General features: G+C 36.8%; 1 protein-coding gene across 1 annotated transcript; it reads left to right on the forward strand.

The window, feature by feature from the left end:
- The first annotated feature begins 1,332 nt into the window (after positions 1-1,332).
- Positions 1,333-6,338, forward strand: LOC127419802 (protein snail homolog Sna-like). The gene is made up of 3 exons (XM_051661552.1): positions 1,333-1,562; positions 3,206-3,748; positions 5,265-6,338. Exons 1-3 carry the CDS (start codon positions 1,487-1,489, stop codon positions 5,444-5,446), a joined length of 801 nt encoding a protein of 266 aa, XP_051517512.1. The 5' UTR covers positions 1,333-1,486; the 3' UTR covers positions 5,447-6,338.
- The last annotated feature ends 9,164 nt before the right edge of the window (positions 6,339-15,502 follow it).

Consider the following 15,502-nt stretch of genomic DNA (forward strand, 5'->3'; position numbering starts at 1 on the left):
CAAAACAGCATACAATTCATTCAAACGTCTGTTATGTATATTACGCTACTTATTCTCTCCATGAGCTATTTTGAGTTGAAACTACGAAAAATCTGTTAACAATAGGGCTTAACTACATTGAATCTTTTTTAATATATCACATCACTATCAGCATTAAACAGCATTTGAACAGATCATTATGTAAATAAATGAATCGAAAACAACAGCCGCATTTATCTCAAATTCCGCAACAAGAAGATGTGAAATGATGTGGAGGGTATTCTGCGTGAAACACAAATGAATCGTCCTGTAGTAGGCTACGGTTCATCTACATGAATCATCCGAACAAACCGATTCACTAAAATGAATCCCCAGTGTTCATATAAGGGGGAAAGAATGGTTTAGGAGAGCTTTGTCCAAACGAACCGATTCACAAAAATCAATCGGACTTTCTAATATGAGAGAGAGAGAGCGGGTTTGCCTACTTAATAATTAATGAATACAATTAATTATGCTAATGTATAAAGTTCACTAACTTCATTCAATTGCAGTTTTCTTTATTTGCTTAAAATGCAAAACCTTTGGTGAGCGATTGTTTAAGAGAACTCATACTTATAACCGGTGTTGGGTGTAATGCATTACTAAGTAATTAATTACTGTAATTAAATTACTTTTTCATTGTAAAAAGTAAAGTAAGGGATTACCCTTAATTTTTCAGTAATTTAATTACAGTTACTTCTGATGTAATTGTGTTAAATACTGTATAGACTACAGAACAATTCTATATAAAACAATAGTGAATTTAAAATCGAAATTTAACATCTAATGTTAAAATGTATGTTTTCTAATTTAACGCTGCCCCTTAAATTCTTTGGCCAGTTCATGAATAATTTATTTGATTTTATATGATTTATTTGAAATAATTAAAAGATCAATTTCATGTCTATCCTTGTATTTTTCACCTAGTTGAGGTTGATAAGGGTTTTAGAAAGTAATTAGTAATAAGTAATGCAGTTACTTTTCAGACAGTGTAATTAGTACAGTAATCCAATTACACTGTAGAAGATGTAATTAGTAGTCAGTAATTAATTACTTTTTTAGAGTAACTTACCCAACACTGCTTATAAACAAATTGTCTGTATGATTTTAATGAATCTCTTGAAGCAGAGATTTGACCATTTCATATGGCCCTAAGACTGCTACCACTCTAGAATAGTCCTAAACATTGAGTTGTGTGTTCCCCACTGGGTGTCAGTAAGTGGGATGTTCTGGTGGGCGTGGGTGGAGCTCGAACCCCTACCGCCCCCTATCCCAGCTCAGCCTCATATGAAGGGACTCGTCCGCACTGAATGACAGAAGATCATCTGCAGCTATCAGGAAATGTTGAAGACCACTGGACATCTTACATGGATTCTGAAGAGATCTTTCTGCGCTACAGCTTTTTAAGAAATCCAGTTTCTACAAACTTGCGCTGAGATTTGTCGCAGTGGAGAAGATATTTTACAAAATGCCACGCTCATTTTTGGTCAAGAAGTATTTCTCTAACAAGAAACCCAACTACAGTGAACTGGAGAGTCAAACTGGTGAGTCTATCTGAGTGTCTGTTAGAGCTGTTTGTGTGTTATTATATCTACAGTATCCATAAATGAATGTAGCGTTTAACCAAAACATCTTAAACTGATCACTAGCACTTATCATATTACGCATACTTAGATTTCCCCCACATATTGTTATTTATTGATTTATTCAGAATAGATAATTAATATAAGATTGCGATTTTATTATTTTAAATTAAAATGAATTAATTGAACTTTATTTCATACAAATGGCAGGATTAATGTAGGTTAGCATACTGTAGATGCCTCGCCTGTAAAGTCTTTCTGTGTAAAACAACTGGCACAAAATTGTTCATAGTCATATTGCGAATAGTGGTGTTCGATTCGGAAACGATTTTTTTTTTTTTTTTTTTTTTTTTTTTTTTTACAATTCTGTTGAATGACTCGTTAGAACCGATTCGTAAAGCTTTGGTAGATCACCCAACACCAGGAGCGTTTTCAGGATTTCAAAGCATCAGGTATATGCCATTAAATATTCTTTTACAATGTGAGAAACCGCTCCAAACGATTCAATCCGTGCGGAAGTCGTCCAAATGATTCGCGAATCGATTTAGACCGTTTTGCCAACCCATTTGAGCAATTCATTGAAAAGAACCGACTCATACAAGTGATTCATTTGTGAATTGGGTATGGCTAGTTCTGATTCTAAACAGGTGACAGAAACTATTTTAAAAAGCCAGTAAAAATTAATCTGAAACAACAATTTACTGAGTAAATAACAAACATTTACTTAACACATTCCGCTTCAGTTGCAGTCAAAAAGTCAATAAGTAAAAAAAAAAAAAAAAAAAAAAAAAAAAATAAATAAATAAATAAATAAAAACATTCAGGGCTAATATTATTAATATAGCCAACATTATTGTTAGTGAGGCGTTTAACAATGTTAACAATAATGTTGAAACAATATCTGCTGCAATCTTAAATAACCTAATAGTGAACATACTGTGCAAACTGATAACTTTTACAAAAAATAATTAATGTGAAATGAAGACTTTTGAGAAGATTTTTTTATTGATGACTCGGTTGTGAATCTTTTTTTGAACTGGTTTAAAGAAACGAACCAAATAGCTAAAATGAATCGGACTTTCCAACGCTAATTAAAGTGAATGAAAGTTTGTGCAACTTTTTGAATATTTGAACCGCTTGTAAGCCAAGGATGTAGATTTGGTTTGAACTTTGAGGGGGTTGCAACGTGAAGCATTTACGTGCTTCCATTGATCATGGTATAAATATTGTGGGGGTTGTACTTGCCCCCATCCCCCGAGAATCTACGCCCCTGCTGATAGCAAACACACATCTCCCAGATGTCTATTTGATGTGTGTGTTTGTTTACATCTGGAAGACATATTTTTTTAGGTTGTTTGCTCATCTGCAGTACATCTAAGACATTTCCTATCTGATGTCAATGAGACATTCAGCAGATGTCTTTGAGATGTTTATGATTTAGAATTGTATATCTGATCTTTTTAAGATGCAATACTTTCTAGATATAACACCCTTAAACAGACATCTCGGAGATGTACATGTGCTATCTGGGTATATACTCCATAATAACCTATTACCACTTGAATAGACACCTGACCCTCTGTTTCTCACTCTCTCTCGTCCAGACAGACAATATGCCATCATCCCACAATGCTTCCCTCTGAATGACTCGCCCACCAAGGGAGTCGACTCTCTGGTTCCCGCCTACACATCCATGCTCGTGTGGACCACCAGTGCCCTACCCCTCACCTTTACTCCAGTCTCACCCAGCATCCCCTCTCCTCCTGGGCCTCTAGACCTGAGTTCCCAGTCCAGTTCCAGCAGCGGAGAGGAGGACGATCGCTGTACATCCGATCCCCCCAGTCCAGACCCCATTGACCGCTTCCAGTGCGCCCACTGTGGCAAGACCTGCAGCAGCCCGAGCGCCCTCTCTCGCCATCAGCTCACGCACTGCACTGCCAGCCCGGAAACAGTCGTCGCCACGACAGGAACGACCAGCACCATGACCAGAGTGCCGTTTCACTGCAAGCACTGTTCTAAAGAGTACAGCAGCCTCGGTGCACTCAAAATGCACATCCGTTCACATACCCTGCCCTGTGTGTGCACCACATGCGGAAAGGCTTTCTCCAGACCCTGGCTACTGCGAGGACACGTTCGGACACATACTGGTGAGTTACCAGTGCATGCTCTTTTTGAGTGATGTTTGCTAAGGAAAGCATCCCCTACCACTTTTGCTCATATTTAATCCTCTAACCACACGAGTGATACCTCAATTCATGCGGCTTGTTTGAGAGAGGTGTGCTGTTACTTTACTAAGCAATCAAACTCATGATTTTCACTTGGTGAAAAACAAAAACTGATGAAAAAAATCCCATAGACTTGATTGAAAGAGGAACCCACGGCATATCTGAGACTAGAATATCATAGAGACTTGAGGGTGGGCTCTCTTGATCTGGGCTAGTAAGCAACACCCTAGAATCCACCCAGAGCACCCTAACAACCGGGTAGCAATGCCCAGATAACCACACACAATACTCTACCATCGTGGCAATAAGTTTTAAATTGGCGATAAATTGGTAAACTGGAGCGTTTAGAATGCATTGGTCAATAAAATACTTTTGTTAACTTATCCCTTACAGAAAATTACCGTGGTTTTACTAGAGTAATCATGATTACTATATGGATTCTACAGATTTACTGCAGTGAAACGATGGTTAATTGTATCAAAATCATGCTTTCCGACAAAAAAACGTAGTTACAACAGTTAAGGTTACCACAATTTTACTATACTAAAACCATGGTTACTGTATTGTTACTACAGTGTTACTGTTGTAAAACCATGGCTCAATTTACAGTCATGGTTACAACAATATTACTAAAGTATAACCATGGTTACTATTCAGTTATTACAGTACTACTGTATCAAAACCATGGTTTCACAAAAAACAAAAAAACATGGTTACTACAGTCATGGTTACTAATCATGGTTACTACAATATTACTAAAGTATAACAAAGGTTATTATATAGTTATAACAGTATTACTGTAGTAAAACCATGGTTAATTGTATCAAAATCATGGTTTTCAGTAAAAAACATGATTACTACAGTCATGGTAACTAGTCATGGTTACTACAATATTACTAAAGTATAGCCATGGTTACTATTCAGTTATTACAGTACTACTGTATCAAAACCATGGTTTCTGCAAAAAAAAAAAACAAAAAAAAAAACATGGTTACTAATCATGATTACTACAATATTACTATACTAAAACCATGGTTACTACAGTGTTACTGTTGTAAAACAATGGCATAATTTGTATCAAACCATGGTTTCCGCAAAAAAAAAAAAAAAAAATTAAAAAACTTGGTTACTACAGTCATGGCTACTAATCATGGTTACTACAATATTACTAAAGTATAACAAAGGTTATTATATAGTTATAACAGTATTACTGTAGTAAAACCATGGTTAATTGTATCAAAATCATGATTTCCACCAAAAAAACATGGTTATTACAGTCATGGTAACTAGACATGGTTACTGCAATATTAGTAAAGTAGTTTACTAAATTAGTAAACCATAGTTAATTTTCGTAAGGTATTAACCATGTACATATACCCTTTTTATCACTTACAAGGTTGTGTGCATTTAAAATAAAACTTTTTATCTCTGTTTTAAGGTGAACGTCCCTTCTCATGCCAACACTGTAACCGGGCATTTGCGGACCGCTCAAACCTGCGAGCTCACCTGCAGACCCACTCTGAGGTGAAGAAGTACCAGTGTGGAAGCTGCTCTCGAACCTTCAGCCGTATGTCTCTCCTGCACAAACACACCCTCTCTGGATGCTGTCCGTCTGCATAGAGAAGAAGACGGCTGCCTTGCTTCTTTCGGAGTTACTCTTGGATAGGTTAATGCAACAAATGAATGTTCGGACTCATTTAAAGTATGAACTAAAGACATTTGTTTTAAGCATGATTTCCTTAAAGTGCCTTTTTATCCGGAAACACCCCAAAGAGAGGTGCTATTTTTTTTTAAACCAGTTTTAGTGTTACACACAAACAATGTCTACAATGAGGGTTTATTATACATAGTTAGAAATATTTGTTGTTTGCTCGCTGTGGATTCCCAAGATGTACCTCGGTGCCAGCTGGTCCGACACTGTGAGGGGGCAGCTGCTTTAAAGTGTGTGTGGGGAGAGAGGTCATCTCTCACCAAGATCTCCACAGACTTCCAGGGATGTATTGAGACAGCTGTCGCAGTGCAGGCCTGTCGACAAATGCATTGGCCCCGAATCTGCTCTCCGTTTGTGCTGTGCCTGATACCAAAGACCTGTTTTGATAAGAAGTTCGATTAGATTGTGGAGTTTTTCTCTGTAATTTGAGCTCAATCAACGCCCCCTGAATTTGCAGTCTAACTTTTTAATCAGTGTCAGAATGATATTAATTTTGTCATGTAAAATGCTTTCTTAAAGACTGACATGGTGTTTGCTCAAAAGCACAAGACTGTTACAAGGGTCATTTGATTTAAGCTGCCTGAATTGCTGGGAAATATGCCGGCTCTCAGTTGAGAAAGACTTTCCATGAAGCCTGTATCATCTTGACCTAATTTTTTTTCGAAGCCACAATGATATATGAAGCTGCCTGTCTACATATAGTTTATATGTTGGACGTATAACAAAAACCAAATGCTATGCAATCTTTTTTGAGCAATGCTATTTTTACTGTATCTCCACTTTTTCCAATAAAATAATTTATGTTTGTATAACAGAGGTGTCTATTTTATGCTTTTATTAAAGGTGGGGATGTTAAAGGATAAGTGGTAAGATTTAACATTAATATTCCCTTAGTTAAGGGTTTATAAAGGTTTTTTTTTAACGACTAATACATCTTTTACAAATGCATTATAAATTATTGATATACAGTTATAACAACATACATAAAAAGGGTGACTTTCGTGCAATGCTTGCCAATTAGTGAGCACTTTAACTTACATTTTATAATAATTACATGTTATAAAAATAACATGTTAATAAATAAATGTTTTTCAACTCAAAAACATAAAATGGCATTATTCATGATTAATGTTACAATACAGAAAAAAAGCTACATTTATACTGAGATGAAAAGGAGGGATTATGTCATTTTGTGTTATTTTCATTACTGTAATGTCTTGACTCACTTGAATGGTGCTACTCCGAGTGATGTCCCAATTTACCTAATCCTAGTTACCTAAAGTCCTCTGCAAAAACACTTTACAGCCATTCATGCTCATTTACAGTATAAATCATTTAATAAATCCTGATGACCATTAAACCATCCTAAACTTTATTTACAGGTTTCTAATGTTGGCAGCTCCTTAATAAATGCTTTATATGTGTTACAATGAAGCTGAAGATGTAACTTTTTCAGTGTTCAAATATTTTCTTCTATCCCATCTTAATATGCGGAGACAACTAAAAGTAAGCCATTCATAGGTTAATTTTCATGAAAACTCTAAACTCTGTCTCTGTGGCACTATAAAATTCCTGTGTTTGTTTTGAGTGACCCCGCTTAGACCTGCCCCAACAACGTTACTAAACTAATGGCGTGAGTTTGGGGCAAGACTATCTGACTGTTTGAACAATTGCAGATGAAGGGCGTATTCAGGATGCTGTTTTGAAAACATTGTTTATTTTTGCAATTGTGTTTGGTGGCGCTACTGCCGCAGAACTTACATCCTTCAGCATTAAGGTAAATTTTCGAAGGTTACTAATGTTTAATAAGTGTTATTAAGCATTTATAACATACATGGGTAAAACAAGCCACTATTTGGCACGTATTGCATGACACTTTTTATGTATTATGTTATAACTGCATATAAATGATTTATAATACATTTATAAATTAATTATTAGTCACTTAAAAAAACCTTTATAAACCCCTAATAAAGGAAGCATTTATGGAAAAGTACACCTAAAAATTAAAATGACATCATTTTCTCACACTCATGTCATTCCATATCTATTTGAATTTCTTTGTTCTGTGGAGCACAATAGGAGATGTTTTGCAGAATGCCCAAACTGTTTTGACATTGAAGGTGAAAGGGGGACGGATGCTGTAACTCCAAAATATAGGTACCATAAAAGTAATCCACATGACTTTTGCATTATATTTTAAGCCTTCTGAAGTCATGTGATGGATTTGTGTGTGGATCAGACCGAAATTTAAGTCATTCATTTAAAATCTTCTCCTCCACTGTAGCTCTCAAATCTTATGCTTGCTTGTGTGTATTAAAATGTGCCATCTTCAAAACTCATTGTGGTAAGTTCCGTGTCAATACTGCCAATCATCATTGGTTTTTGCAGGTGTTGTGGCAGTTCACGATGTACTTGAATGTTTTGAATTGAATGCAGTCAAAATTTGTTTGGGTGAACTATTCTTTTACCAGCTACAGCACTTTTGGCAATGTAGATTTCTAGAAAGTAAAGTCGGTAACACTTTACAATAAGGTTCCATTTGTTAATATTAGTTAATGCATTAGGTATCATGAACTAAAAACTTTTGATTTTAAAAATGTATTACTGTATGTTGAAATTAACATTAACCAAGATTAATAAATGCTGTAAAAGTATTGTTCATTGTTAGTTCATGTAATGTTGTTAACTAATGTTAACAAATGGAACCGCATTTTAAAACGTTACCTTGAAGTCTCATTAAAACATTTTTCACACTCAAACTAGTTTAATTTGTCTTCTAACAATGTCCAACTGTGTATGTACATGCATCTCAGAAGATTTATGTCATTTGTTTCTGAAAGTCATGAACATTCCAAACACAGTGTCATTTCCAGCACATCCTAATTTGGTTAACAAGTACACTAACTTTATTAATTTTTTTACAATTACTAAACTGTTTGGTGTGGTGGAAATGACGCCACAAATGTGGGACAATCGTAATTTTTGAAAAATGTATTGAAATAATTTTCACACAATAAATATTGAAATAGCTTTAAACATGTAATAATTTATATTTTTATAATGGATTTTAATAGTTTAATATTGAAAGTCTGGGCCTGGGACAAGGCTAAAATCTATACATAAAAGACAATTTGAAAAGTACCAAAAACAAATGATGAAGGCCTGGCATAAATTTTCCAAGTCAGTTTTAATGAAACCTTCACATAACAAAAAGAAAAAAGCTGAAATCTATTTGTTTTGATGAAAATCATTCCCTGGGACATGAAATGGCCTTAAATTGAAGAAACACACTCATATGTGTGATACCACAATTAGATACCTTGAGTGATTGTCTGAACACCTGCACACACTTTCTGCTCAGACAAACTCTAATGCAGCACTAACACAGTTTAGCTGACACATGGCCAACAAATGTTCATGTCTGACACACTGCAAGTGGAAACACACCAAAAGAGATGCAGAATACTTCGTAGAGAAGAAATGGGCTAGTCTGCACCATTAAGACCAGTAGATCCAGCTCTGGGCTCCAGCACCTCAATCTGTCAAGTAGATAGATATGCCTCCCCGAGGGGAAATTTAATAAATGTGGGAAATGCCAACAAGCTATGCACCAAACCTGGCCAGAGATTTGAGGCTCTGAGTTTTGTAGACCTCCTCTGCAACACTTTGACAGCAATCCGAATCCACAAAGCCCTTGTGACCTGAGCACTGACGCCAAGCAGTCGTGCTGGAGTAATGATGCACTTCCTCTGCTGATCTGGAGGCTCTGGGACTTTGGAGGGGGAAGTTAGTTGGATATGTAGGGGGTAGGGCACACTTCAAGGAATATTCTGTGTTAAATACAATTTAAGCTCTGTCAACGATCTGTAAAATGATATTGCTTCACCACAGAAAATAATTTTGACTTGTTCCACAGTTCGAAAACAAACAACAAATGTGTGTACAGTAATGCACATACAAACCAAATATATGGGGCCATTGTACAGCAAAAAAAAAAAAATAAAATAAAAAAAAATACTATATATAAAAATATATATATATATAAAAATATACAGTTAAATGATGGCTATAACATTTATTGTATGTGTTAGCATAAAGGCTCATTTTTACTACTGTATGGAACCTACTGTGTAGTTATGTATCACGGCAGTTTCCTAAATTCCGCTATGGTACAAAAACAACTACTTCTTTTCACTTTCATAGAAATCATGAGAAAAGCAGCAGATTATCAGTTAATATACACTTACTTTTCACCCTGTTCCTCACACATTGATATCTTATGGCATCTAAACACTTGTTCTATAAAACATGACTTGTAAGGCGACATATTTTAACATTTACATTACATAACCAGCTAGCAGGGTTGTGGACCTGAGTCACATGACTTGGACTTGACTTGGACTCAAGTCACAGATATGATGACTTGCGACTCGACTCGACATAATCAAAGAAGATTTGCGACTCGACTTGGACTTTGACAACAATGACTTGTGACTTGACTTGGACTCAAGCCATCTGACTTGGAAAGACTTTATACCTTCTAAAACCAAAGATCAGAGTTGTACATTTAAAAATCTGCAGCAAATCAAAGATTAATTTCTCCAATAAACAATTCATTTGATTTTCAAATCTGCATTTCCATGCTCCACATTCAACCAATCAGAGAACCAACAAATCAACTTCCACGAGAGTAGGACCAAGTTTGAAGATTGTGCATTCAAGGATGACAGAGCCAAAACAATATCAAAGGTAATTTCATTTGGTTATAAAGAATACAATATCGAAGGCAACAAAAGGATTGCAACATGTAGAACCTATGGTTAAAAAATTACAAACGCTTCTTCAACAACATCCAATTTCGTGACAATCCACTGACAGAAGTAAGTTAAGATTGCTAAATGTTGCACATCAGCTATGGTTCCAGCCTGATCTCACAGTGAAATCAGAAAGAGTAGATCGACTTATCTTTCGTCAGAATCGGTATACGTTGACCGAAATTTCGAAACACTGTCCCCAGTGGCCAAAGCAGTAAGTGTTGTAGGGCATATGGGCAAGTGTGAGCTCCATTTATGTCCAGGAGAGGTTGCCAAAAGCTAGTAGTGAAGCAAGATGTTTTCAGCTTTACAGGACATTATACAATTAAGAGAAAAGCATATATTTATAGATTCTATCCCGCAACCCAAACCCAAAACTTACCTTAACCATTAGTAGAGTAAAAAAGTAATGTTAGAGGGAAAAGTAAAACCTCCAAATCATGCACATCACTGATTATTCAAACGTGGCTACTACCTGGCTTTGAACCCAAGTCTCCCATGCAGCTGATATAACACGCTACCTATTGCTCCAGGTGGAAAGGTGAACACATTGGAACCACTGCAAACATGTCTGATAAGAATGCTGCATGTCAACGCATCGGCATACGGTCGCCGATCCTAGGGTACCAAACATCATGCCAACTTCACGTGTGATCATGTTGATGGTTCAGTAGCATTTAACTTATTGTGTTAGCTGGGCTAGCTAGCTAGCTACTTAGTTCCACAGAGCTCAGTGCACTGCAACTACAGTTTTGGCGTGAATTTTGCATGCCTCATTCCTTAAACCGAAAGATGCACTGTGGAGCAGCGGTTGCCACCCGTTCCATAAAATATCGTCCCGTATTTAAAGTTGAAATGATGCGTCCCGTATCTAATCAATACGGGATGCGATTTGTCCTGTATTTAAGCTGGTCAGATGGTGTCACGGCGAAATCGTTCCAGATTGTTAATTTAACATTAAGTAGGAAATTGTGCCTACGGTGGGTAAGGGGTCATCTGAAAAGTCCAAACATTGTGCTAAAACATTCTCATGCTGTGGAGGGTGTGGTAAGGGACCGTCTGAAAAGTCCACACATTGTGCTAAAATGTGCTAATACTATAGAGGGTGTAATTATTATAGTAATTAATACTCTGACTCTAATTTGGGCAAAGAGCACTATTGTCTTGTTTAAGACTTGATGCTTAAAGTTGAGGACTTGGGACTTGACTTGGACTTGCCTGTCTTGACTTGAGACTTGACTTGAGACTTGAATCCAAAGACTTGAGACTTACTTGTTGCAAAACAATGACTATGTCCCACCTCTGCCAACTAGATTGTGATCAAATTGCACGGTAGCTCAATTGATGGAACGTTGCACTTTCAGTTCAAACGAAAGGGGTATGAGTCTTGAAGAGCACATGAGTCGACATGTGAACTGAAAGTGTCATAAAAGCACCACAAAATTATGTGGTTGCTTCAGCAATTGTGTTTTTCATCTCATATTTGCTTTTCTGACACTATCGGTTAGGTTTAGGTTTAAAGCTTACGGTAAGAAGGTCATTGTTTTTATTTAAACTCAATAGAGCATTAACCTTAAAAATCTCATCTGTTTGGGAGAACATTAAACTTGCTTTTAGCGCCACACAGTGGACACTTCACCTCAGAACTGCCGTGAAACTTGTAAGGAGCCGCGTAATATAATTTTGCAAAAATGTCACCACAGTCACATCATTTTAATGAGATCAGGCTTGACCGAGCAATGTTTTGATAGCGCCACTGAGCCACAGTGTTTACACTTTTCAGGGAGATCAACCTAAGAATGTTTTACTTTTAGTTTTCTCTGCATATGAAGCTGGGATAGGTTCAAGTATTTTAAAATTACACACATCACATTCAAGTTTTATTTAAACCAAAACATTTAAGGTTATTATATTCTATGGGACACACTAAGAAGGTGCGATCTTTGTATCTTATAATATTTGTATGCTGGTGTATGTGGGTGGGTGGTGCAATATGATTGGTGTTCAGTAGACTGAAGTCATCTGGGCTTTTAGGTTTGATGTGGTCGGTCTGCACTGGAGACATGAAGTCAGACAGAGTAGACATGGAGGATTGTGCTGCCCCCCCCCCCCCCCCCCCCAAACACACAGAGTCATGCTCACAGAAAACACAGAAAACTGTGTGTGGGTGGCAGGATGGATGACAGAGGATGATGTCATGTCTTTGAACACTCGGAAGGGAACAAATCTGCAAGAATGCCCCGTAGAGCCAAAAAATGTCCCCTTGTACCTGTGAGGCAGGGAGATAATGTGTTGGTGGTGGTGTAGTGGGCTAAGAGTCGCCCGTGTCAATGCTCTCCTCTTGTTTGCCCTGTAGGGACCAACATATCTGAGGGTCTTTCAGCTGCATGTATTATATGTCTGTCAGTAATGAGGCATGAATACCACATTTGTCAAAGTCCATGAGGGTTACGCTTACAAAAATCACACACACACACACACACACACACACACACACACACACACACACACACACACACACACAATACACTTAAATGCATATGTACAACACATACAAACTTATTTCAATCCAGTCTCATAAGTCGTACCAATATGAGTACGAGATGGAAAAAACGTAATAAATCTTACGAGGTGGCTCGTACAAAAACGTACAACTTTTTGTCCCATAGAGAAAAATAAGCAAAACAATGAACCTTGTTTTCAACAAGTTTAACCCCAAACCAAAACCTACCCATAAAGTCTAACCACTTACCCAGATCCTAAACTTAAGTATTAAACAATCCGCAATGTTTGTGGGAACGAACAGTTATTTAACAGTCAGACTTACGATTTCTATATAGTAAACTGGAGAAAAAATACTAAATGCTTAGGCCACATTCATAGTAATAATTTTTTTTTTTTTAGAAAATGAATTGATTTTGCTACATTTACACCTTTAATCCACACTTGAATGACATTTTCTTCCACCGAAAAGGGAGACTTTTGAAAACGCTTTCTGGTACTGCATACTTGGAAATCAACAACGTTAGAAAACTCAAAAAGGTGTTTTCAAACGAAAATGGACAACCTAGTCTCATAAAATAAATGCTACTATTACTACATGTTTGCAAACTGAGTTTTATATGCTGCTTTTTACATTTCACCACAGTTTCTTGGTGAAATGAACAAAGGCACTACAACAACTGTGTGTTTAATTAACTTTCACATAAATCAAGAGTACACTTGCTGATTATGCCTTTATAAAAACGTATTTTTCACACTATTACTCTATTACACTAGAATATCAAACACTTTTATTCTAACACATAATTTGAAAAAAGATAAATTTTAACACTTGTATTACAGACCCACCTACATTTACACACTTACTCCAAACTTGTGCGGTAGCTCACCTAATAGAGTGCTGGACTTTTGACACAGAAGACTGAGGCTCGAGCCCAGCCAAGCAACCAAGCCGACACATGAGACGAAACTGTTAGAGAAGCAGCACAAAATGACGTGGTTGCTTCAGAAAGAGTACTTTTCATTGCAATTGCTTTTACAACACTATCGGTTAGGTTTAGGTGTGGGTTTAGGGTAAGGATGGTAAGGATGTTTTGTTCATCTCTCATTTGCATTTATGACACTATTGGTTAGGTTTAGGTTAGGGAGGTATATTTTCTTTATTAAAACCTCCATCTAATATTCACCTTAAAAACCTCATCTGATTACGACACCATTTTACTTGCTTTTGGCGCCCCTCGCTGGACATTTCACTGGGAAACTGCAGCGAAATGTGTAATGAAGCATGTAATTTAATTTTTCAATAATGTTGCCACGGTCACATAATTTTCATGAGATCAGGCTGAAAATGGATTAGTGTGAACGTGGCATTGGAGGAGAGTCCTGGGCCATCTACAGACCAGAATATCGTAAAGACTTGGGGGTGGACTCTGGTGACTTGAGTCAGTATTCAACCATCTACCAACCACCAGAATTACATGAATGGATTTTTTTATTTTTTATATTAAAATACTTTTTCCTATATCAGCCTTTTATGCAAAAACAGCTATAAGTCACATAGATTTTCACAAAAATAGTAAACTCTGTAACTCTGTGGCGCTATCAAAACATTGTTCTCTGCATGGTTTGTTTGAACACCCCAACTAACCAAACACAGCAACATTTACTTGATCAGTGGTGTGAGTGTGAGTTTAAGTTGTGACAATTTGATTGTAAGACCAGTGATGTACAGTGAAAAAGGAGTTATATTTCTTTCTGTTCTCACCCAAAACAGATTAGATCATTTCAGAAGACATGGATTAAACCAATGTATGAACCTACAGAGCTGAGATATTCTTTTAAAAATCTTAATTTGTGTTCAGCAAGAAAAAGAAAGTCATATGGAGTTTCATAACAAAGTTTGGAAGGAGCATGTTCATTTCATTCGACCAGTCTCATCGCCAGAGCAAGCATATATAAACAACTGCTTACCTCCACATTGCGACGATTCTTTCGGCATTCCTCCACCACCCCAACTCCCCCTGTCTATTCATTAATAACCAAACTAAGTCCGGGGGGTATTCAAGCTCTGGTCAAGTCTCAAGCCTTGAGCCCTCTGCCAGGCACAGCGAGCCAAATACGTCTAAACTATCTTCACTGTAGGATTACATTAACTTGCGAACTACTGTAACACATCTGGGATGGCTTGAGGGTGAGTAAATGATGAGAGTATTCTCATTTTTGGGTGAACTGTTTCTGATCTGATTGTTCCATATCAGTCGTCTTGATTGTTAAGATCAGAGAACAAATCACTTCTTAATATTCCGTGGTCGCGCTTGAAATTTTCTGTCACAGGTCCGAGGCTGTGGAATAGTTTGCCACTTGAAATTAAAGCCACCTCCCCTATCGCTACTTTTAAAGCTCATTTAAAGATTCATTTCCTTTCTTTGGCCTTCCATTAAGATGGTTGGGTGTGATGTGTTTTAAGTGTACATTGTTTTATGCTGTTGTATTTTGTTGTATGTATCTTTACTCTTACTGTTCAGCACTTTGGTCTGCATGTGTAGTTTGAAGGTGCTTTATAAATAAATAAAATGTAATGAAACTATCCATTTAAATCATTATTTAGACTCATTATATTTTATTATTATTTGGATACTGTTTGGA

This window comes from Myxocyprinus asiaticus, chromosome 29 (genome assembly GCF_019703515.2).
Source record: "Myxocyprinus asiaticus isolate MX2 ecotype Aquarium Trade chromosome 29, UBuf_Myxa_2, whole genome shotgun sequence".
Lineage (NCBI taxonomy): Eukaryota > Metazoa > Chordata > Actinopteri > Cypriniformes > Catostomidae > Myxocyprinus > Myxocyprinus asiaticus.

Excerpts from the sequence above, each read along its gene's own strand:
- LOC127419802 (XM_051661552.1), top strand. The coding sequence starts at position 1,487 with ATGCCACGCTCATTTTTGGTCAAGAAGTATTTCTCTAACAAGAAACCC. Across the intron at positions 1,563-3,205 it reads TGAACTGGAGAGTCAAACTG|ACAGACAATATGCCATCATC; the intron begins GTGAGTCTATCT and ends TCTCTCGTCCAG. Across the intron at positions 3,749-5,264 it reads ACACGTTCGGACACATACTG|GTGAACGTCCCTTCTCATGC; the intron begins GTGAGTTACCAG and ends CTCTGTTTTAAG.